Source organism: Miniopterus natalensis, chromosome 3 (assembly GCF_054644295.1).
Source record: "Miniopterus natalensis isolate mMinNat1 chromosome 3, mMinNat1.hap1, whole genome shotgun sequence".
NCBI lineage: Eukaryota > Metazoa > Chordata > Mammalia > Chiroptera > Miniopteridae > Miniopterus > Miniopterus natalensis.
In genome coordinates this window covers 99,741,723-99,767,518 of record NC_142083.1, presented here as the reverse complement: position 1 = coordinate 99,767,518, position 25,796 = coordinate 99,741,723, and the positions used below count along the sequence as shown (strand labels likewise).

Here is a 25,796-nt window from a genome sequence, read left to right as displayed (position 1 = left end):
CCAGGCAACCTCAGGAGGAGGTGGGGGCACACCTTAGGGAGCCTTGGTCCAACCACAGATCTGCTCCTAGCTCTAAGCTGAAAGAAGCCAACCTATTACACAGATTGATCCTCCCACCCACATACAGGTCTAGTAGATGCAGATGTAAACAGTGAACAGAGTGGTAACTACACACAGGTAGCCCAAGGCCAGTTACATACAACATCTGACAGAGACATGCATCTGAAACCCACCCAAAAGGACACAGAACCAACATAAGCAGTGGTGGGCTTCAGACCACACCAGAGCTCAACCCAATTAGACACACACATGGCACACCCAAAGGTGGATCCTGGCTGGCTCCAGACGCTGCTGGGAACAACCTTGCTTCATGTAGCAGCCCCTGCACAGCAGGGTGATAAAGGGTTATAGACTCCCAATCTGAAGGGTTGACAGTTGTGCCACTAAGCCCATCAAGACACCTTGAGACCACCTGCATAGCAGTTTGCATGCCAGGGTCAGGGTTGATCCTCACAGTCAGCCAGCCTGAGGGTCGATCCCATGCACAAAAGGGCCAACAGCAATCAAGACCTAGTTACAGCAGGAGGGCCACAACAAAACACACAAGAGAGATTCCTAGAGTGCCCAGCTCAGGAGATCAAGGATACTGCACCACTAGGTCCCACAGGACATGTACTACAGAAGGCTACTCCACCAAGATTTAAAGTTATAGCAGTTCTATCTAATACAGAGAAACAAACACAAAGAGGAGGCCAAAATGGGAGACAAAAAAAGGCCCAAATGAAAGAACAGGATGAATTTTCAGAAAAAGATCTAAATGAAATGGAGGCAAGGCACAGAGAACCTGTTTGAAGAAATAATGACTGAAAACTTTTCTAGCCTTGCGAAGGAAAATGCCACAAAATTTCAGGAAGCATAGAGAGCCCCAATCAAGATGTACCAAAAGAGACCCACACCAAGACAGATCACAGTTAAAATGGCCAAGATTAAGGACAAAGAGAGAATCTTAAAGGCAGCAGGAGAGAAACAGTCAGTTACCTGCAAGGGAGCTCCCATAAAGTTGTCAGCTAATTTCTCAACAGAAACACTTCAGGACAGAATGGACTGGCATGAAGTATTCAAAGTAATGAAAAGCATGAACCTGCAACGAAGACAGCTCTATCCAGAAAGGCTATCATTTAAAATCAAAGGTGAATAATGAGTTTCCTAGACAAAAAAAGGCTAAAGGAGTTTATTACCACCAAACCAGCACTGAAGGAAATGATAAAAGGACTGCTGTAAGGAGAAATAGAGAGAGAGGAACATAGGCATAGAGAAAAAAAAAAGGGCAATAAATATGTACCTATCAAAAATAAACTTAAATGTAAATGAATTAAATGCTCTAATCAAAAGACAGGGTAGCCAAGTGGGTAAGAAATGGATAAAAAACCACACCCATATATATGCTGTCTAAAAGAGACCCTCCTCAGAACAAAAGATACATATAGATTGAAAGTGAAGGGATAGAAGAAAATACTCCATGCAAATGGAAATAAACAAAAAAAGAGCTAGGGTAGCAATACACATATTTGACAACACAGACTTTTAAACAAAGGCCATTAAAGAGACAAAGAAGGCCACTAAATAATAATACAGGGATTGATCCAATAAGAGGATACAACCCTTATAAACGTATATGCTCCCAATATAGGAGTACCTAAATCTATATATAAAAATCTTGGTGGGCTTTAAGAGGGATTGACAGCAGTACAGTCACAGTAGGGGATTTTAACACCCCACTGTCATCAATGGACAGATGTTTCAGGAAAAAAATCAACAAGAAAACAGCAACCTTAACACACTGAAACAGATGGATTTAGTTGATATTTACAGAACATTTCATCCCAAAGCAACAGAATACACATTCTTCTCAAGTGCAAATGGAACATTCTCAAAGACAGACCACATGTTAATAAACAAAATAATGAATAAATTCAAGAAGGCTGAAATCATATCAAGGTTGAAATCATGTTCTTGGATCACAATAGCATGAAACTAGAAATCAATCATGGTAAGAAAGTTCAAAAATACTCAAACACATGGAGGCTAAATGGCATGTTATTAAACAATGAATGGGTTACCAATGAGATCAAGGAAGAAATAAAAAATTACCTGGAAATTAACAAAAATGAAAACACAAGAACCCCAAGCTATGGGATACAGCAAAAGTAGTCCTGACAGGGAAGTTCATAGCATTATAGGCCTATATCAAGAAATAAGAAAAATTGCTGATTGTAGGGTAAACAATCTACTCTACACCTAAAAGAACTGGAAAAAGAACAGCAGGAAGAGCCCACAGTAAGTAGAAGAAAGGAAATAATAAATATCAGAGCAGAAATAAATGACATAAAAACATATAAACAAACAAAAATAATACAAAAGATCAATGAGAGCACAAGCTGGTTTTCTGAAAGGATAAACCAGATTGATAAACCTTTAACCATAGTCATTAAGAAAAAAGAGAGGACCCAAATAAAATCAGAAATGAAAGAGGAGAAGAAACAACTGACATGACAGAAGTGCAAAAGATTGTAAGAAAATATTACCAACAACTATAGGGCAACAAAATAGACTAGCTGGGTGAAATGGACAAATTCCTAGAAACATATAATCTTGCAAAATTGAATCAGGAAGAAGCAGAACACCTGAATAGACAAGTAACAACTAGTGAAATAGAAGCAATAATAAAAAACTCTCAGCAAACAAGTCTTGGACTTGATGGCTTCACAGGCCAATTTTACCAAACATTCAAGAAGAACTAATACCTATCCTCCTAAAACTATTCCACAAAATTGAAGACGAGGGAAGATTTCCAAGCTCTTTTTACTAAGTCAACATTATCCTAGTACCAAAACCAGACAGAAACAACAAAGAAAGAAAATTATAGGTCAATATCGCTGATGAACAAAAATGCTAAAATCCTAACAACATGACAGTAAATCGAATCCAACAATACAATAAAAAAATCATATACCATGATCAAGTGGGGTTTATTCCAAGGATGCCAGGTTGGTATAATATTCACAAATAAATAAATGTGATACATCATATAAACAAAATGAAAGCTAAAAATCACACGATCATATCAATAGATGCAGAAAGAACATTCAATAAAATCCAGCACCCATTTATAATAAAAAGTCTCAGCAAAGTTGGGAATAGAGAGATTATACCTCAATATAATATAGGCCATATATGACAAACCCACAGCTAACATCATACTCAGTGGGCAAAAACTAAAACCGTTTCCCTTAAGATGAGGAACAAGGCAGAGATGTCCGCTTTCACCACTCTTATTCAACATAGTACTGTAAGTTCTAGCCACAGCGATCAGACAAGAAGAAATAAAGGCATCAAAATTTGAAAGGAAGAAGTAAAACTGTCATTATTTGCAGATGACATATTAAACATAGAAAACCCTAAAGATTCCACCAAAAAAACTATTTGATCTAATAAATAAATTCGGAAAAGTTGCAGGACAGAAAATCAATATTCAGAAATTGATGGTGAGGGAAGATGGCAGCCCTGTGAGAAGCAGCAGAGAGCCCCTGCTCCCACCCAAGGACTCGATTTACTCCTAAAATACTACGTAACCAGCTTGGAAAAACCAGAGAAACATACCTGAGTGGGCATACTGCAAGGAGGGAGCACTGAAGAAACATCATAGAGTTTGTTAAGAGGGGGGGACGCAGCAAGGGGGAGTCCCCCCTGAAGCCTGTGCTGGGCTCCAAGCCCCGAGGATTGGAGGCTGCAAAGCTCCCTCCCTTCGGGAGTGTGGACTGGCCTCCAAAAGTGGGGATCCCACACCCTTAGTGGAGGAGAGAGGAAGGAGTGCCCACAGGGAGGGCAGAGGGACCCAGGGGAGTGGTGTACCCGCGAGGAGGGGATGGTGCCTTCCTAGGAAACAAAGCTTCTAATGGTGACCGACCTGTGTCTAATGCTCAGGGTGCTGAGAATAGGAAAGGCTGCCCCAAAGCGTGTGGCACCTGAGTAGTAAGGACCAGAGGTCTGCACTGAGCAGCCACATACAGGGACCCTCTGCCTCCCTGTAAGGAACTGTGTTGAGCCCCAGAAAGCATTGAATCTGTGTGGAATGGGGGAGGGAAGAAGAGACCTCCCACCCTGAGCTCCTGGTGCCGAGAGGCTGGGATCTGTGATCAGTCCTGAAGGGCACAGTGGTGGGCAGTGGAGCCGCCCCAGCTTTGCTGAGATCAGTGGTGCATGGAGCTTTGAGTCTCTTCCCACTGGGGGCCTTGGTGCACAGAAGGCTGGACCTTGCAGGGCGGACTCTGCTTGTGTGTTGCTTTGTGCGTTGAGTTTTTGGTCTCTGAACTGGCTCCCACCTCCCCAGTGTGCACTGGGTAGACAGAGTAGCAAAGGCTGGGATTGGGGTCTGCACAGTAGACCCTGTGAGGGGCTGGCCTGGTGCGACCAGCCAACCAGAGCTGGGAAGGGAGGGGCTGAGCCCATCTGTCACCCCTGCAGCCAGGAGCACCGCCCCCAACAGGAAAGGGGCTGGGCCAGCTCACTGAGGCCCCATACACCGGCAGGGCACAGTCCTGAGGGGGAAGGGAGAGCAGCTCACAGGAGGACATCACAAGAACAAGACTCAGGGGCTGTTGTTTGGGAACTGGAGGAAAAGCTGAAAACCCCTGCTGGGGGCAGGGCAGGCAGAGGCCCCACCAGAATGTGTTTTTAATCGAACCCATTGAGCCCAGGCTGCTGAAATGGCCCAGACAGAAAAGGCAACAGGCTGAAATCAATCTGAAGCTGCAGCAGGCCAGAGCCTGGGGAACTAGAATCAGGGGACAGGGTAGGGACTGAGGAGCTGGCGGTGGAGCAGAGACTAACTCCTGCAGAGTGAGCACCTGACAGTGACACCTCTAAGGGGAGTGATACCCTGGGCTACACTAGCCACCCTGCACCCTAAAGACTACAGAAGACTCTGGAGTAAGGCCAGGCAACTACAAGGATTCAAAATAGCTGACAAGAGGAGGTGGTCCATAGAGAGCCCCAGATCAACCATCTACCTAAGGACACCAGAGCCAAATCTAGACAGCTCCTCACACTGGGTGATACATAGGCACCTCCCAGGAGAACTGAAATCAGCATAAAAACAGTGAGCCGCAGACAACATAAGCTGCCCAGAAGAAGCTGATCTGATTGATTTTTTTCTTTTCTTTTCTCTTTTTCCTAAGGGAAAAACAAGTGAAGCAAAACAAAATTCTTTAAGAAAAAAGTAATTTAAAAAAAATTTTAAATTAAAAAACAATTGTCTTCCCTTTTCTCTTTTTCCTAAGGCTTTCTCTCTCTTTTTCTTAAGGGAAAAAGAGAAAAGGGAAGACAATTTTTTTTTTCCTAAGGGAAAAAGAGAAAAGGGAAGACAATTTTTTTTTTTCCCTAAGGGAAAAAGAGAAAAGGGAAAACAATTTTTTTTTAATTAAAACTTTTTTTTAAATTACTTTTTTCTTAAAGAATTTTGTTTTGCTTCACTTGTTTTTTGTTTTGTCTCTGTTTTATTTGCTGTTTTGTTTTATGCTGCTTAATTGCTGGGACTTTATCATTATAACCAACAAGTTTACTGCTTTTCTCTATAGTTTTCCCCAAATCTCTTATTAGACTCCCTCCCTGCCTGGGCTTTCTCTCTCTCTTCTCTTGATCCATTGGCATAAGTTTTTTTTTTTTTTAAATTCTTCTTTTCTTTCTTTTGTTTTCCTCCCTTCTGCCCTTCTGTCTTTTTGTTTGATTATTAGTTTCTCTTATTCTCTCTATTGTATTTTTATTTTTTCATTTCCAACTATTATCCTATTCCTATTCTCTCCCTTAATTTCTTGCTGGTCCTTCTTTCAGAATTTTTTCTCTGCCTCTTTTATCTCCCAGTAGCTTCTCTATTTTTTACATTTTAGCTTATTATTATCATTTTCTAAATTTTTGTCACTATTAACAATATACTTTTCACTCTCTGAGCTTTACTTTTGCTTCTCTTTTTAAACCTTTATTATTATTATTATTATTATTATTATTATTATTATTTTGCTTTAGAATTTGTGTTCTCCCTTCACTCTCCCAGTTTTATTTTCACTTAGGTTGTTTTCATTGTGACTGTCAAGATATTTTGTAAGATGCCCCTTGTTTCCTGGAAGTTTAGTTGTGTATTGTCCTACATTGCCAGCACCTGTACAACAGCTTACACAACGAGGTTGGGGCTGAGCTGAGACATAGTTAGCTGACCTGAGAGGAGAGTCCTCGCGAGGACTGGTCAATGACAATCCAGACCCAACCACAACAGAAGACCCCAAAGAACCCACAAAAGGGACACCCACAAAAGGAACATGCCTAGAGCAAAAAGCTCAGAAGTATAAGGAAAACAAACCTCTAGGCTCCACTGGACTCACAATACAAAATCCCTCCCAATAAGACTGGGAGACAGCAAGTATATCTAGTATACAGATACAAAGAGTAAGAGCCGTCAAAATGGGGAGACAAAGAAACAACCCCCAAATTAAAGAACAGGAAAAATCACCAGAAAAAAACTTCAATGAGATGGAGTTACGCAAGTTATCAGAAATAGAGTTCAGAGTAATGGTTGTAAAGATGCTCAAGGAAATTGAGAACAAGAAACTTAGTGAAAATGTGAAAAAAAAGATACATAACATAAACAAAAATCAGACAGAAATAAAGAATGGTGTATCTGATATCAAGAATACACTGGAAGGAATTAAAAGCAGGCTCAATGAAGCAGAGGATGGAATAAGTGACTTAGAAGACAAGGTAGAAAAAAAAATCACCCAATAAGAGCAGCAAAAAGAAAAAACACTTAAAAAGCCTGAGGGCAGTCTAAGGGAACTTTGGGACAACATGAAGAAAAACAACATTCGCATTATAGAAGTGCCAGAGGGGGAGGAAAGAGAGCAAGGGATAGAGAACTTGGTGGAGGAAATAATGACAGAAAACTTCCCTAGTCTGGCAAGGGAGAAAGCCACACAAGTTCAGGAAGCACAGAGGGTTCCAAACAAGAGGGACTCAGAGACCAACTCAAAGACACATCATAATTAAAATGGCAAATGTCCAGGACAAAGAGAGAATGTTAAGGGCTGCAAGAGAGAGACAAGCAGTGACCTACAAGGGGAACATCCATAAGGCTGACATCAGATCTTTCAGCAGAAACTCTTCAGGCCAGAAGGGAGTGGAACGAAGGTCTCAAAGTAATGAAAAGCAAGAACATGCAACCAAGATTGCTTTACCCAGTAAGGTTATCATTTAAAATTGAAGGTGAAATAAAGAGCTTCCCAGACAAAACAAAAGGCTAAAGGAGTTCAGTACCACCAAACCAGCATTGCAAGAAATGCTAAAAGAACTGCTCTAAGAAAAAGAAGGAATAGGAAGAGAAAGGTACATCAGCATAAAGGGGAAAATGGCATTAAATAAGTATACATCAATAGTAACCTTAATTGAAGACAGAATGAATGGTCCAATCAAAAGACAAAGAGTAGATGAATGGATAAGAAAACAGAATCCAAATATATGCTGTTCACAAGAGATGCACCTGAGAGCAAAAGCCTCACACTGGCTAAAAGTGAAGGGATGCAATAAAATATTCCAAGCAAATGGAAAGGAAAAGAAAGCTGGAGTAGCAATGCTCATTTCTGACAAAACAGACTTCAAAGTAAAGACCATAACAAGAGACAAAGATGGTCACTACATAATACTAAAGGTATCAATCCAACAGGAGGAAATAACCCTTATAAACATTTATGCACCCAATATAGGAGCACCTAAATATATAAAAAATTTCTGGGGGTACTTTAAGGGGGAGATTGACAGCAACACAATCATAGTGGGGGACTTTAATACCCCACTGTCAGCATTGGACAGATCATCAAGACAAAAAATCAACAGGGAAACACAGACCTTAGATGACTCACTAGATCTAATGGATTTAATTGACATTTACAGAACATTTCATCCCAAAGCAGCAGAATACACATTCTTCTCAAGTGCACATGGAACATTCTAAAAAACAGACCACATGTTAGGGCACAGGGCAAGTCTCTACAAATTCAGGATGATTGAAGTCATATCATGCATCTTCTCAGATCACAACGCCATGAAAACAGCAATCAACCACTATAAAAAAACTCAAAAATATTCAAAACCATGGAGGCTAAATAACATGTTATTAAATAATAAATGGATTACCAATGAGATCAAGGAAGAGATCAAACACGTCATGGAAAAACACAAAAATGAACAGACAACCCCAAATCTATGGGACACAGCGAAAGCAGTCCTGAGAAGACAGTTCATAGTGTAACAGGCCTATCTCAAGAAAAAAGAAAAAGCTCTAATGAAACATCTAACACAACTAAAAGAACTAGAATGAGAATAACAAGAAAAGTCCTGAGGAAGCAGAAGGAAGGAAATAATAAAGATCAGAGCAGAAATTAATGACATAGAGACTAAAAAACAAAAAAACAACAACAAAAAATCAATGAAACCAAGAGCTGTTCTTTGAAAAGATAAATAAGATTGATGCACCTTTAGCCAGACTCACTAAGAAACAGAGAGGACCCAAATAAATAAAATCAGAAATGAAAGAGGCAATATAATAGCTGACCCAACAGAAATACAAAGGATTGTAAGAAAATACTATGAACAACTATATGCCAACAAACTGGACAACATGGGTGAAATGGACAAATTCCTAGAAGCATACAACCTTCCAAAGCTGAATCAAGAAGAGTCAGAAAACCTGAATAGGCCAGTAACATCTAATGAAATTGAAGCAGTAATAAAAAAACTCCCAGCAAACAAAAGTCCTGGACCAGATGGATTTACAGGTGAGTTTTACCAAACATTCAAAGAGGAATTAACACCTATTCTATTCAAACAATTCCAGAAAATTTAAGAGGAGGGAAAACTCCCAAACTCTTTTTATGAGGCCAGCATCATCCTAATCCCCAAACCAGATAAAGACAGTACAAAGAAAGAAAATTACAGGCCGATATCCCTGATGAACATAGATGCTAAAATCCTCACTAAAATACTAGCAAACTGGATTCAGCAATACATTAAAAAGATCCCACACCACAAGCAAAGTGGGATTTATTCTGGGGATGCAAGGCTGGTACAACATCCGAAAATCAATAAACATGATACATCACATGAACAAAATGAAGGACAAAAATCATATGATCATATCAATAGATGCAGAAAAAGCAATTGACAAAATCCAGCACCCAGTTCTGATAAAAACTCTCAGAAAAGTGGGAATAGAGGAATCATACCTCAACATAATAAAGGCCATATATGACAGACCTACAGCCAACATCATACTCAATGGGGAAAAACTAAAACCATTTCCATTAAAAACAGGAACAACACAGGGATCACTCTTATTCAACATAGTACTGGAAGTCCTTGCCACAGCCATCAGACAGGAAGAAAACTTTATAAAAGGCATCCAAATTGGAAAGATGGAAGTAAAACTGTCATATTTGCAGATGACATGATATTGTACATAGAAAACCCTAAAGACTCCATCAAAGTACTACTGGATTTGATAAACGAATTTGGCAAGGTAGCTGGATACAAAATCAATACCCGGAAATCAATGGCATTCTTATATACCAACAATGAACTTGTAGAGAGAGAAACTAAAAAAACAATACCATTTGCCACTACAACTAAAAAAACAAGATACCTAGAAATAAACTTCAGCAAGGATATAAAAGACCTGTACTTAGAAAACTACGGGGCACTGAAAAAAGAAATGGAAGAAGATATAAACAAGTGGAAGAATATACCATGCTCATGGATTGGAAGAATTAATATTAAAATGTCCATACTACCCAATGCAATTTATAGATTCAATGCAATTCCTATTAAAATACCAACAACATATTTCAGAGATCTAGAACAAACATTTTGAAAATTTATATGGAACCAAAAAAGACCCCGAATAGCTGCAGTCATCTTGAGAAAAAAAGAACAGAGTGGGAGGGATCACTTTACCAGATATCAAACTCTACTACAAAGCCACTGTAATCAAAACAGCCTGGTAATGGTACGACACCAGACATATAGACCAGTGGAACAGAACAGAGACCCCAGAAATAGACCCACGCCACTATGGTCAGTTAATATTTGTCAAAGGAGGCAAGAGCATACAATGGAGAAAAGACAGCCTCTTCAATAAATGGTGCTGGGGAAATTGGACAGGAACATGCACAAAAATGAAACTAGACCACCAACTTTCACCATACACAAAAATAAACTCAAAATGGATAAAAGAGTTAAAAGTAAGTCACGAAACCATAAAAATCCTGGAAGAAAGCATAGGCAGTAAAGTCACAGACATTCCACATAATGGAATTTTCACTGATACATGTTCTAGAGCAAGAGAAACAAAAGAAAAAATAAACATATGGGACTACATCAAACTAAAAGCTTCTGCACAGCAAAAGAAAACAGCCTAAAAATACAAAGGAACCCCACAGTCTGGGAAAACATATTTGCCAAGGATGCATCTGATAAGGGGCTAATTTCCAAAGTGTACAAAGAACTGGTACTACTCAGCAAGAGGAAGACAAGCAACCCAATTAAGAAATGGGCAAAGGACCTAAACAGACATTTCTCCAAAGAGGACGTACAGATGGCCAAGAGACATACGAGAAAATTCTCAACGTCACTAATCATCAGAGAGATGCAAATTAAAACCATAATGAGGTATCACTTCGTGCCTGTCAGAATGGCTCCATCAACAAATCAACAAATGACATGCGCTTGCAAGGACGTGGAAAAAGTGGAACCCTGGTACACTGCTGGTGGGAATGCAGACTGGTACAACCACTATGGAAAACAGTATAGAGGTTCCTCAAAAAATTAAAAATGGAGCTGCCTTTTGACCCAGTGATGCCACCCACTCTTTGGTATATATCCTAAAAATCCTTAAACGCTAATCAGAAAGAATGTATGTACCCCGATGTTCATAGCAGCACAGTTTACAATAGCTAAGGTCTGGAAACAGACCAAGTGCCCATCAGTAGATGAGTGGATAAAAAAGCTGTGGGACATTTATACCATGGAATACTACACAGATGTAAAGAAGAAGGGTCTCGTATCATTTAGGACATTATGGAAGCACCAGGAGAACATTATGCTAAGGGAAATAAGCCAGGAAGAGAAAGACAAACATCACATGATCTCACCTATGTGTGGAATATAAAAAACTTAATAAACTGATGAACACAATAGATTCAATGACATGGAAGCGTGGATCAGACTGACGAATCTCAGGGAGATGGAGGAGGGTGGGTGGGTGGAGGGGGAGAGAATAGCCAAAGAATTTATATGCATATATGCACAACCGAAGGACAGGGACAATGTAGTGGAGAGGGACCGGGGTGGGGGGTAGGCTGGTCTGGAATGGGTCACTGGGGGAGAAAAAGGGACATCTGTAAGATGTTAAACAAAAAAATAGCAAGTACAAAACAGAAAGAAAAAAAAATTGATGGCAGTTTTATACACAAATACTGAACTATCAGAAAGAGAAACTAATAAAACCTCATTTACTATTGCAACAAAATAAATAATATACCTTGGAATAAATTTAACTAAGGAGGTAGAAGACCTGTACTTGGAAAACTATATGACACTAAAGAAAGAAATTAAGGAAGATATAAATAAATGGAAGCATATGTCATTTTCATGGATTGGAAGAATTAACATCATTAAAATGTCTATAGTCCCAAAGAAATCTATAATTTTAATACAATCTATATTAAAATACCACTGGCATATTTCACAGATCTAGAATAAATATTCTCAAAATTTATATAGAACCAAAAGAGACCCTGAATAGCCACAGCAATCTTGAGAAAGAAGAAAAAAGTAGGAGGTATCACAATACTGGATATCAAACTATACTACAAGGTCAATATAATAAAAAAAGCCTATTACTGGCATAAGAACAGCCATATAGATCAATGGAATGGAAGAGAGAGCCCAGAAATAAACCCAAGCCTTTATGGTTAATCAATATTTGACAAAGGAGGCAAGAGCATACAATGGAGTAAAAACTGTCTTCAATAAATGGTGCTGATGGAGATTAAAGATGGCAGTGGACTGAGTTGAAGCTACACTGACACTCTCCTGGGACCAAACTGGAATTACAGCTAAAATTAGAAAAACCATCCTGAATAGTCAACTGCAACTGAAGACGAGCTGGAGAGCACCTTCATTACCAAGGATGAAAAGTGGAGACTGCATAGACTGGTAGGAAGTGCAGAGATGCAAGAGGGCTGGCTGGGCTCCCACAGGCAGCAGCTGAAGGTCCAGAAGGATATCTCAGCTGTGAGGGGTTCACACTGAGGACTCTGGGGCCTAAACCCCAGGCTGGGCTTCCCAGCCAAGAGCACTAGAACTGAGAAAGGTGCCCACATAACATCTGGCTGTGAAAAGCTGCAGCACTTGTCTTCCAGAGAGAGATGGCTGGAAATTCAGGGACCCTCTTAAAGAGCCAACACACAAAGTTTCATGTGTAGCCACTCACCTTGGGCTCCAGCAGAGGGAGGGCAGAGTGGACTGGAGCTGTGTGAGGAGAATCCTAGGTTTTGGGCTCTGGAGATAGAGCTCAGAGGACACCTCTCTGGATTCCTGTGCTGAGTCATTCCCCCATACTGCAGAGGCAGACATTTACCTTCCAAGCCGCTTTTGCCCGAGGGGGAAGCAATTGCCCCACCCTGCTGGAAAAACCTCTCACCCCACTGTGTGGAGTTTCTACAGCCTGAGGCTCATTAAGAGAATCAGATTAATCAGCCTGCAGGCAGAGGCAGACCTCAGAGTGCTTTGAGTCTTTGCCTCATCTGCTTCTGGACCCAGGCCTTGGAAAAGCAGACTTTGGTCTGCATCTTGGTCCTGTCCAAATACACTCAGCCCCAACAGAGGGGACCTCAAGCTGAGGGTTGTTGATAGCTCCAAACAGGGTACTCAATGCCAGTCACAAACAGCATCTGACACTGGCCTGCACCACAGACCATCCAAAAAGACTGGGAGTCCTAGCAGGCCTACCTAATACATAGAAACAAACCCAAATAGGCAGTCAAAATGGGGAGACAAAAAACAAGACCAAATGAAAGAACAAGAGAAGTCTCCAGAAAAATAGCTAAATGAAATGGGATTAAACAATCTATCAGATATAGAGTTCAGAATACTGATTGTAAGGATGCTCAACAGCATGAAAAGAGATATGCAAACTATGAAGGAAACTAAGAGTGACATAGCAGAAATAAAGAATATATTGGAAGGAGTAAACAGCAGATGAGGAAGCTGAGGATTGGATTGGTGAATTAGAATACAGGGTAGAAAAAAATCAATCAGAGATCCAAAAAGAAAAAAAACAATTAAAAAACAGGAGGGCAGCTCGTCTGGGTGTGGCTCAGTGGTTGAGCATTGACCTAAATCCAAGAGATCGAGGTTTGATTCCCACTCAGGGCACATGCCAAGGTTGCGTGCTCAGTCCCCAGTCAGGGGTGTGCAAAAGGCAGGAGATCAATGATTCTCTCTCATCATTGATGTTTCAACTGTCTCACTCCCTCTCCTTTCCTCTCCCTGAAGTCAATAAAGATATATTAAAAAACAAACAAACAAACCCCCAAAACTAAAAAAATCCCTAGGAGGACAGTATAAGGGAGCTGTGGGACAACAGGAAACGTAACAATATTCACATCATAGGAGTATCAGAGGAGGTCGAAAATAAGCAAGGGTTAGAGAATCTGTTTGAAGAACTAATGGCAGAAAACTTCCCTAACCAGGTCAAGGATAAAGTCACACAAGTTCAGTTGGCACAGAGAGTCCCCAGCAAGAAGAACCCAAAGAGGCCCATTCCCACACATATCATAATTAAAATGCCAAAAATTCAAGACAAAGAGAGAATCTTTTTTTTTTTTTTTTTTAAATATATCTTTATTGATTTCAGAGAGAGGAAGGGAGAGGGAGAGAGAGAGAAAGAAACATCAATGACGAGAGAGTCATTGATTGGCTGCCTCCTGCACACCCCTGATTGGGGATCGAGCCTGCAACCTGGGCACGTGCCCTGACTGGGAACTGAACTGTGATCTCCTGGGTCCTAGGTCGATGCTCAACCACTGAGTCACGCCCAGTCAGGCGAAGAGAGAATCTTAAAGGCGGAAAGAGAAAAGTAATCTGTTACCTACAAAGGACCTCCCATAAGGCTGTCTGCTGACTTCTCATCAGAAACTCCACAGGTCAGAAGGGAATGGCATGAAGTATTCAAGGTAATGCAAAACAAGGATCTGAAAACAAGACTACTTTATCCATCATGGCTATCATTCAAAATAGATGGTGAAATAAATATCTTCCCAGACAAAAAAAGGCTAAAGGAGTTTATCACCACCAAACCAGTATTGCAGGAAATGTTAAAGGGACTGCTGTTATAAGAAATAGAAACAGAAGCATTGCAAGAAATGTTAAAGGGTCTGCTGTAATAATAATAATAAGAAACAGAGAGACAAACATAGGCATAAAGTATTAAAATGGCAATAAATAAGGATCTATCAATAATAACCGTAAGGACTTTAAGGGAGACATCAACAGCAACACAGTTATTATCATAGATTTTAACACCCCACTGACTTCACTGGATAATCTTCCAGACAAAAAGTCAACACAGAAACAGTGACTAAATGGCACATTAGATCAGATGGATTTAATTGATATTTACTGAACATTTCACCCCAAAGCTGCAGAATGTACATTCCTCTCACATGCATATAAGTCATTCTCAAAGACAGACCACATGTTAGGACACCAAATCAGTCTCAAGTTCAAGAAGACTGAAATCATATCAAGCATCTCAGATCACAAGGGCATGAAATTAGAAATCAACTACAGTAAAAACACCTAAAACATTCAAACACATGGAGGCTAAATAACATGTTATTAAACAATGACTAGGTTACCAAAGAGATCAAGAAATAAATCAGCCCAGCTGGGCATGGCTCAGCGGTTGAGCGTCGACCTAGGATCCAGGAGATCAGAGTTCCATTCCCGGTCAGGGCACATGCCCGGGTTGTGGGCTGCAGCTGATCAATGACTCTCTTATCATTGATGTTTCTATCTCTCTCCCTCTCCTTTCCTCTCTCTGAAATCAATAAAGATTTATTAAAAATAAAAAAGAAAGAAATCAGATACTTCCTGGAAACAAATGAAAATGAACACACAACAACTCCAAATCTATGGGACACAGCAAAAGCAGTCCTAACAGGGAAATTCATAGCACTGCAGGCCTACCTTATAAAACAAGAAAAATTTTTAGTAAACTATCTAACCCTACAACTTAAAGAATTAGAATGGGAAGCTCCCCTGTGAGGCTGTCCGGACCAGGGCTTTTTGTTTGCTGGGAGTTTTTTTTTTTTAAATTACTGCTTCTATTTCATCAGTTGTTATTAACCTATTCAGGTTTTCTGATTCTTCCTGATTCAGTTTTACATGATCTTGCTCATATGTGGAATCTAATAAACAAAACAGACTGAGGAACAAAACAGATCCAGAGACACAGATGCATTGAACAGACTGATAAATCTCAGTGGAAAGGCAGGGGTGGGGGAGTGGGTGGGGAGAGATTAATCAAAGAACTTATATGCACTTACATATAACCCATGGACACAGGCAATAGTGTGGTGAAGTTCTGGCGTGGTGGTAGATGTGAAGTAGAGGGGGTCAAATGGGGAAAAAAGGGAGATATCTGTAATGGTTTCAACAATAAAGATAAATTAAAAAAAAAAAAAAAGATGTTCTGAAAACTGGACAGGTACATGGAAAGAAATGAAGCTAGACCACTAACTTACACCATACACAAGGATAAACTCAAAATAGATAAAATACTTAAATGTAACTTGCAAAACCATAAAATTCTGGAAGAAAATATAGGCAGTGAAATATCAGAAATCCATCGCAGCAACATTTTTACTGATATACATCCAAGGACAACGGAAACTCACGAAAAGATAATCAAAATGGACTACATTAAGCTTAAAATCTTCTGTCCCGCAAAAGAAACCCATCAACAAAGTGAAAAGAGAACCCAGTGTATGAGAGAACATATTTGCCAATGATACGTACAATAAAGGGTTAATTTCCAAAATATATAAAGTGCTTATATAACTTGCCTGTCTAGTGTGGCTCAGTGGTTAAGAGTCAACCCATGAACCGAAAGGTCACTGGTTTGATTCCAGGTCAGGGCGTATGCCCGGTTGAGGGTTTGATCCCCAGGAGGGGGTGTGCAGGAGGCAGTGGCTGGATGATGTTTCTCTCTTATCAATGTTTCTATCTCTCTATCCCTCTCTCTGTAAAAATCAATAAAAACACGCTTTTTTTAAAAAAAAAGAACTTATACAACTCAACAACACCAGGAAGACTAACAACCCAATTAAAAAATGAGTGATGGACCTGAATAGACACTTCTCTCAGAAGACATACAATGGCCAATAGAGATGAAAAAATGCTCAACTTCACTAATCAGCAGGGGGATGCAAATTAAAACTACAATGAGGTATTACTTCACATCTGTCAGAGTGGCTACCTTCCATAAATCAACAAACACCAATTATTAAGAATATATGCACCTCTAAGTTCACAGCAGCATTATTTACAATAGTCAAGATCTAGAAACAGCTTAACTGCCCATCAGCAGATGAGTGGATAAAAAAGCTGTGGTACATTTACACCATGGAATACTACACAGCTGTAAAGAAGAAGGCTCTTGTACCATTTGGAACAGCATGGAGGGACCTGGAGAGTACTATGCTAAACCAAATAAGCCAGTCAGAGAAAGACAAATTCCATATGATCTCACTAACACGTGCAATATAGAGAACAAAATAAAGTGACGAACAAAATGGAACCAGAAGCACAGACACATGGAACAGACTGTCTGAGGGCAGCGGGGTTGGGGAGACTGGATAAAAAGGTGAAGGGATTAGCTAAAGACTACATATGCATATTCCATGAACACAGGCAACAGTGTGGTGAAGGCCAAGGGAGAAGAAGATGGTGGTGGGTGGAGGTGGGCAATGGGTGGAAAAAGGGGGACACATGCAATAATGTCAACATTAAAATTTTTTAATAATTATAAAAAAGTTGTGGCCAGAGTAATTAGTCAAGAAAAAGAAATTAAAGGCATCTAAATTTGAAAAGCAATAGTAATTGCTGATGGTATGATACCGTATTTGGAATCCCTAAATATTCCACAATAAATGTGTTAGAATTAACATGGTCAACAAAGTAGCAGAAAAAAATCAACACACAACAACCTGTTTGCTTCTCTACACTAAAAATGAATAATCCAAAAAGGAATTTAAGAGAACAATTTGATTTATAATAGCATCAAAATAATAAAATACTTAGTAACTAACCTAACCACACAGGTGAAAGAGTTACACACTAAAAACAAAATACTGCTGAAAGATCTTAAGACAAGTAAATAGGAAGACATCACATGTTCATGGATAGGAAGATTTAATACTGTTAATATATCAATGCCACCCAAAATGATCTACAGGTTCAATACAATCCTTATTAATACCCTAATAACTCTTTTTGCAAAAATGAAGAACCAATCCCAAAACTTCTCTGAAGGGACCCCAAATAGCCATGACAATCTTGAAAAAGAAGAACAAAACTGGAGAACTCACATTTCCTGATTTCTAAATTTGCTACAAAGTTACAACCAAGCAGTGTGGTATAGAGTAATAGAATAAAATAAAGAACTCAGAAGTATACCTACATGTAGATGATGAAGTAATTTTCAAAAATGGTGCCAAGATCATTAAATGGGGAAAAAAGATAGTAATTTCAACAAATAGCTGGGAAAACTGGATATCTGTATGCAAAAGAATGAGGCTGGACCCTCACCTAACACCGTATATAAAAATTAACCCAAAATGAATTAAATTCCTAAACATAAGCCCTAAAACTATAGAACTCCCATAAGAAAACATAGGATAAAAGCTATATGACATTGGCTCTGGCAGTGATTTCTTGGATGGAACACTGAGGGCAAAAGTAACAGAGGCAAAAACAGACAAAGTGGATTTCATCAAAATTAAAAACTTTTGTGCACAAAAGGACACTATCACCAGAGTCAAAAGGCAAACCACAGAATGGGAGAAAATACTTGCAATTCACATATATGATAAAGGATTAATAACCAGAATATATAAAAAAATTCCTCAAATTCAACCACAGAAAAACCAATCAGCCCAATTTTAAAATAGGCAAAGGATCTGAATAGGCATTTCTCCAAAGAAAATATAAATAAGCACATGAAATAATGCTCAATATAACTATTGTATAACTATTTATTTATAGTTATACCTCAACAGCTTAGCCATGGCACACAACCTTTGCAGACAAAATCTTAACTGCACATACCCTTCCCCATGAGCACAGACGTCTCCTCCTAAAAGACTGGACACACTCGGTAAGGACATGCTGGTCTAGCATCTTAGTCCTTTTGCACTTGATGACAACATAGTCCCCATTTATAAATATGACTTAATCTCACTAATGCTACTTACAAATAAGCCTTCCTTAAATGGTGCACCCTCTAACAAAAGGCTCTACATCTGTCCAAATTAAATCAATGGGCACTCCTGTCAGTGCTCTTAGACTTGTCACTGTAGAGGCTTTGACAACCTTTTTTCATGACTTTTGTCATCTCTGGGCTACCTTAATGGCCAATGCCCAAGGCTTCAAATGCAAGAAACTTCCCCTCTTGGTTCTGTGCTACACACCATTAAAACAAAAATTGTTATCTACAAACCAGCCTCTACTGTAAAGGCTCTCATAAACCCCGAGACTGTGATCGTCTGCACCCAGCTTCCCATTATGCCTTGGGTCATGGAAGTAGCACCTCACAAGTTTGGCACATCTACTGAGGCCTCCTTTATATAAAGTGGAAACTTCCTGGGCCCTCTGACATATTCCACTTGCAGGAGGAGTCTTTATAATTTTCTCAGTAAAAGATCATATCATAGACAGATATTCTTAGTTCTTTCTTTCTTATTTAAATGCCATTTATTTATTTGCATAATTGCTCTGACTGAGACTTCAATACTATGTTCAATAAAGTGGGCATCCTTGCCTGTTCCTGATCTTAGATGAAAAGCTTTCAGTTTTTTACCATTGAATATTGTTAGTTGTGGACTTCTCATATATGGCCTTTAGTATGTTGAGGTATCTTTTTTTGTTATACCTAATTTGTTGAGTCTATTTTTCATTAAAGGGTATTGAATTTTGTCAAATGATTTTCTGCATCTACTGAGATGATATGATTTTTATCTTTCTATTAATGTGGTGTAACATACTGCTATGTGTATGCTGAACCATCTTTGTATACCAGAGATAAATTCCATTTAGTTGTGTTGTATGATCCTTTTAATGTGCCTGTGAATTCAGTTTGCTAGTATTCTGTGGTTCATCAGGGTTACTGGACTGTAGTTTTCTTGCGATGCCTCAGGCTTGCTTTGGTATCAGGGTGACGCTGGCTTCATTAAATGAGATTGGCAGTGTTCTCTTCAGTTTTCTGTAAGAGTTTGAGAAGCTTAATGTTTAAATGTTTGGTAGAATTCACCTGTGAAGCCATCTGGTCCTGGGGCTTTTATTTGTTCTGAAGGTTTTGATTATGGATTCAATCTGTTTATTTTTTATTGGTCTCTTCAGGTTTTCTTGTTCTTCATAATTTAGTCTTGGTAGGTTGTACGTTTCTAGGAAATTATGTATTTCTTCTAGTTATCCAATTTGTTAGTGTACAACTGTTCATAATATAGTCCTCCCCCTTATCTGCAGTGGATATATTCCAAGATGCAGAGTAAATGCTTGAAACCGCACAGTACTGAACCCTTACGTACTATGTTTTATTCCCTATACATATATATCTGTGATAAAGTTCCTTTTTCTTAGAAAAGCTTCCCACTTTCTCTTACCCAAGTTCTGAATGCTGAGTCACGGTGGAGAAAAGTGACTTCAAGATTTCACAGATACTTCACCTACACTGGAGGTCTCTGCACAAGCACCTAAAGCAAGGGTGGGGAACCTTTTGTCTGCTAAGGGCCATTTGGATATTAATAACATTATATCCAAAGGGCCATACAAAATTATCAACTTAATAATTAGCCTGCTATATTTGGTCGAACATTTATTCAATTCACCCCTAATGTGATGGCTGGAGCTGCTTCTCTTTGGTGAGGCCTTGGCAGGGCCAGACCAAATACATTCCCCACCCCTGACCTAAAGAGACCTCAGCCAAAGGTCCTAAATAAGGAGACCTAGTAATAAAAGCATATGGGGTAGGAATACAATTATACATAAGAGCATAATAGTGACAGAGCTGCACTGTCTCTGGAGGCTTTAGGGATAATGCACTCCTTGCTTCTTCCAGCTCCTAGTGGCTGGCAGCATTTTTGACTTGACTGCAGCACTCCAAAATCTGTGTTCTACCACTTTAAGTTATAAAATCATTATTTTCATTTAGGTTACTCTACCTGCTTACTTTATAACTAATTGTTTTAAGCATTTTCTTTACCTACATTGAGCACTACATTGGATGGTGTTATAATTTTGCTTCATTCATCAAATTTGACCTAAGAAACCCATGAGAACATTCTATTATACTTATGATTACTTTAACCCATTTTCATGTTCTTTCCTTTGTCAAGTTCTAAGGCTTCTGTTATAATTTCTTTTTTATTTAGAAAACTCTCATTAGTGATTTCTGAAGGCTAGGTTTGCAAGTAACAAATTCTCTCTCTTTTCCTTTTCCTTAGGCTGTCTTTATTTCCTATTCATTCCTGGGGGATAGTAATGCTGGATATAAAATTCACTCCCCTATAATAGATTGCTTTTCTCTGGCTGCTTTCTATTCTTTTCATTGTCTTTAGTTTTCAGATGTTTAATTATGATGTATGTTGGCATGAATTTCTTTCAGTTTATTCCATGTGGGGTTTACTCAACATCTTGAGACTGTAAGTCTCTGTTTTTCACCAAATTTGATAAATTTTCAATCATTATTTCTTTGAATACCTTTTCAGGCCCACAGTTTTCTACTTGCCGTTTGAGATTCCATTGATATGCATGTTAGATATATTGTTATTGTCCTGCAGGTCTTTGAGATTCTATTCATTTTTTCAATATATATTATCTTTATTTAAAATGTATAAATCTATTGATCTGTCCTCAGTTTCACTTATTCTATCCTCTTACCTTCATTTTTTTTAAGTACACTTCATTTTACTACATTTTTAAATTTGTTATTGTGTTTTTCAGGACACTAATTTCCATTTGGTTCTTTTTTTTGTAACTTCTATTTCTTTTCTGAGATTTTTATTTTTCCATTTGTTTAAAGAGAATTCATAATTGCTTGATGAAACATTTTGATGATGGCTACTTAAATTTCTTGTCAGGTAATTACAATATCTCCTTCATCTCAGTGTTGGTGTCTCTTGACATGATTTCTCACTCATGATTTTCCTGGTTCTTTGTATGATGAGTGACTACTGAGTCCTGAACACTAAGGTATACTGAGACTGTGGATCCTAATCTTTTTTATTTTGAAGCAGGTGGTCTGTAGAGGTATAACATAAATGTCAGGTGGGTATATATGTTCCTCTTCCCTGCTGACACTTTCCTGGAAAACGTGGTGTACTGACATAATAGTGCATCATTGTAGATAGATAAGGTGGAAGTTTAGACCTCTCCTTGGCCCTGCTGACACCTTCCTAATGAAAGTGGGGCACTAACTCACACCACCTAATTTCCTCTGAGTGATGGTAGGAACTCAGCTCCCCACTCTCATTGATGCTACAGGTGGGAGGTGGGGAAGCAGTGCTGACTTGTTCTGCACCATACCTTCTTCAATCTCATTGCTGTTGGGTAGATGTGGAAGTTCAGCTCCCTCCTTGGCCTTGCTAATATCAGGGGTGCTTACTCAACTTGTACTACCTGTTGTCTTACTGATGCTGTGTGTGGATAGAAGCTCAGCTCACTACTGGATCCTGCTGGTGGTATCCTAGCAAGATAATTGGAATATTGCCTGACTCTGGGTAATAGGGGGTTGGGATGGAAGATTAAATTCTTTCTCGACCCTACTTCAGTCATGCAGGTTGGGGTGCAATGTTTTTTCTCCCTTAGTGTTGGGATGGAGTCCAGCAAATATTGCCAAAAATCTTTACTATTGTTACATCACCCTTTCCTAGTCTTTAAGTACACTGTCTTCTGTTTATCAGGCAATCTTATCTTGTTCTTTAACATATCACCTTCTGTTTTAGCTTAACACACTGTTTTTCTTTATCCACAATTTCATTGTGCTAATTGTTTTCTTGGGGTCCTCCAAAGTTCAAGGACTTGGCCTACCACAGGATTTAGCTTACAGTTGTACTGACAGCTATGATTAATAACGTAGTAATGACAACAGAAGAATATAAAGCATAATCAGCAAAGGGAAAAGGAGCATGGGAAAAGCCCAGAGGAAACCAGGTACAAGATTCTAAGGGTTCTCTCTTGGTGGAATCACACAGGTTATGTTGAATCCCTCCAGCAATGAATTGTGACCTATGTGAAATGCTGTTGACCAGATGATCATTAGAAATTCAGTGACCAAGGTTTTTACTGGGGGCTGGTCACACAGGTATTTTCTGTCTAACATATATCATAGTTCAAGACTCCCAGAAGAAAAGCATGTGTTCAGTATAAACCATATTGTGTGCACAGTTTAGGTCCAGTGAGCCATTCTTAGTAGAGAATGATGGGAATCTTCCTAAAATGTAAGTTCCCAGATGCCAGCCAGAGGCCAATCTTCAAAAAGGCTTTAATAAGGATAGGAGTCTCAAGCCTGCACAATTCTTTTCTGCATAATTATAAATGCCAATTGTGAATTGTAAAAACCAATCAACTGATGATATCTGTCGTAATATGTTAAAAGTTAAATTACCTTAGGAGTTAACAGTCTTAACTGCAAAGCTACACTTATACCCTAAAATAGTTTAATAGGGATAATATCCTAATGGTTCAGTTAAAGAAGAAAAATATGGGAGGAATGGTTGGTTAATACTTGTGGTCTGAAAAAAGAAATATTCCTTAATCTTTTAGGAAGTGATCAAAAAATTGCTAATAGAGAATTATCTACAAAATCTTTCATAGGCCAATCTGGGGGAATTTGGTCTCACATATTTTTCTTGTGTGAGCTCATATAGGGAATAAATTTTCCTTTGTCTTTATGCATACGGTTAAGTGCACAAAGGTCATGCTGAATGAATGAACGAGTATCTCCATCGCTTGACTTACTTTCAGAAATCAACTTCTACAGAAAGCATTGTTTATTTATCCTAAGTTCTAACTGGTCACAATTTTATTTTATATTCTTTTAATATATACATTGGGCCATATTAATTTTCAATGTTCTCTTTACCTCCTATTAAATCATTTCATGGAAAAATCATCTTCTATGATAGAATGTAAGCCAAGACTATACATATAATATGGCTAGAAGGAGCACCCAAATATGATCCTATTTTGGCCAATTAGAACAGAAATTGTGTTATGGGGAGGTCTTAGACTCACCTTTACTGAAGAATGTGCTAACCATAAAGCCAAAGAATATTGAAGCAACGGCATAACATGCAAAAAAGACAAAGATGAAGGTATAGTCACTATAGCGGAAAACTGGCTCTTTGAAGATCTACGATAAAACAATATAACAATGTAATGCACACCATAAATAGTGTCACATAAACACAAAGGAAGAGGAAGAAAATGATGGCCCTAATGAAATAGGTTTCACACTGCTCAGTGACTGAAGCTTAATGAGCTGGAAAGTTAACTAAATAACTTATTTTTTACAAAAAGGTTTATGTTTTCTCTCAGAGATTCAGCAGCCCATGAGTCTCCATGCTGGAGACAATATAAGCCATATTTCCTCTTCCTGGCAACCTGAGACCAGTCAGTCTACACTTGAGAGGGATGACTTCATCTCTCTCAAAGGACGGCTGTAGCAGGCTGCAATCAATAAGAACTGAGATGGTTAATATAGTAGACATGAACCACATGTAGCTACTGAGCACTTAAGAGGTAGTGTAACTGAGGAACTGAATTATCATTTAATTTTAGTTACTTTAAGTAAGAAACAAAAAGAATGACAAGTACATATTAAGTACTTCTAATTATAATACTGCATATGAACTGAGATGTGTTTTAAATATAAAACACACTGCAGTTTGAAGACAGTACAAAAAGAATGTAAAGTATCTTAATTTTCAAATTGGTTGTATGTTGATATGTTTTTTATGCACTGAGTTAAATAAATGTATTATTAAAATTTCACCTGTTCTTTTTACTCTTTAAAATTTATAGTGGCTACTAAAAATTTAATATTACATAGTGACTCCTTAAATTTCTATCGGACAGCACAAAATTAGACACTTGCCTTGGCAAAGAATAACACACATATCAAAAAGATAATAATGATATAAAAAAAGAAGACTGTGAAGAAATACGAAGCCCAGATCATCCAGTTTTTAATTCCAATTATGAGTTGGTACTCCTGCAGGAAAGTCAACACAAATCAAATATTACATATTTGAATAATTCATAGTGATTTCACATATATTTAAATAATTGAATTCCCATAAAAACCTATATAAATAGGTATTATCTCTATTTTGTGAATGAAAAAAAATCAATGCTCAAGTGTGTTAGTCAAAATTATGCAGTTAATAAAGACAGTATTGGCATAATATATTTCTCCTGAGTTCAGAGATCTTTTTTCAATACTACACCTAGTATTGGACAAAAATGGAAAGCATTTCAAATTAAACTTTGAATTATTAAGATATCATTTTTATTATATTCTACTTCCAGGAATATTAGAGAAATGTATCTATGTTTTTTATTTAAAAATCCACTATAAGTTAGAAGTTGGTTGTACTTCTTATGCTTATTCCTTGTAGGCAATGAGGCCTTTTCCCCACATCTGGCTGCTTTCAAGGTTTTCTCTTTGTCTTTGGTTTTCAGGAGATTGAATATAATTTTGTCCAGGTAGGGGTGTGTGTGTGTGTGTGTGGGGTGGTGTGTGTGTGTGTGTGTGTGTGTGTGTGTTGTAGTCTATCCTACTCCATGTTCTCTGAGCTTCCTCAGTGTGTGGTTTGATACCTACCATTAATTTTGGAAAATTCTCTGCCATTATTACTTTAACTCTGTTCTCTCATCTCTTTTATGGGGGGAATTCCAATTATGTACGTTATACCATTTGATAGAGTCCTACACATTTTGGATGCTTTTTTCTGTAATTTTTACATTTTGTTTTCTCTTTACATTTCAGTTTGTATAATTTCAATTGTCTTTATTCAATTCTTTAATTCTTTCCTCATCAAGGTCAAGTGTACTGATGAATCTGTCAAAGGCATTCTTCATTTCTGTTAGCATGTTTTTTATTTCTAGCAATTTCCCTTAACTCCTTCTTATAGTTGTGCTCTCTCTGATAGCATTACCTATCTGATCTTGCATGTTATCTACTGTGCAGAAAAGAGCTAACAAAGAAGGCTTGAGACTATTAGAATATTGTGTTTGCAAGGTAAATTTTTCCAGGCTTTGCCTGTATCATTTCCTCTTATGATCCAGCTATGAATTTTTACTATTTCACTATAATAAATTCTTGATGTGAGTATAATTATATGCTGAGTCCC

The 25,796-nt window shown here is 38.4% G+C and overlaps 1 protein-coding gene across 1 annotated transcript in view; it reads right to left on the bottom strand.

Annotated features, from left to right (window-relative positions):
• LOC107544788 (phospholipid-transporting ATPase ABCA3-like) overlaps positions 1–25,796 on the bottom strand; it is a 256,196-nt gene that overhangs the window by 168,567 nt on the left and 61,833 nt on the right. The window contains exons 8-9 of the mRNA XM_087815824.1: positions 24,545–24,655; positions 23,677–23,794 (exon numbers count right to left, since the gene is read on the bottom strand). Of these exons, the coding sequence (XP_087671950.1) occupies positions 23,677–23,794; positions 24,545–24,655 (229 nt within the window). The remainder of the gene's footprint in view (positions 1–23,676; positions 23,795–24,544; positions 24,656–25,796) is intronic.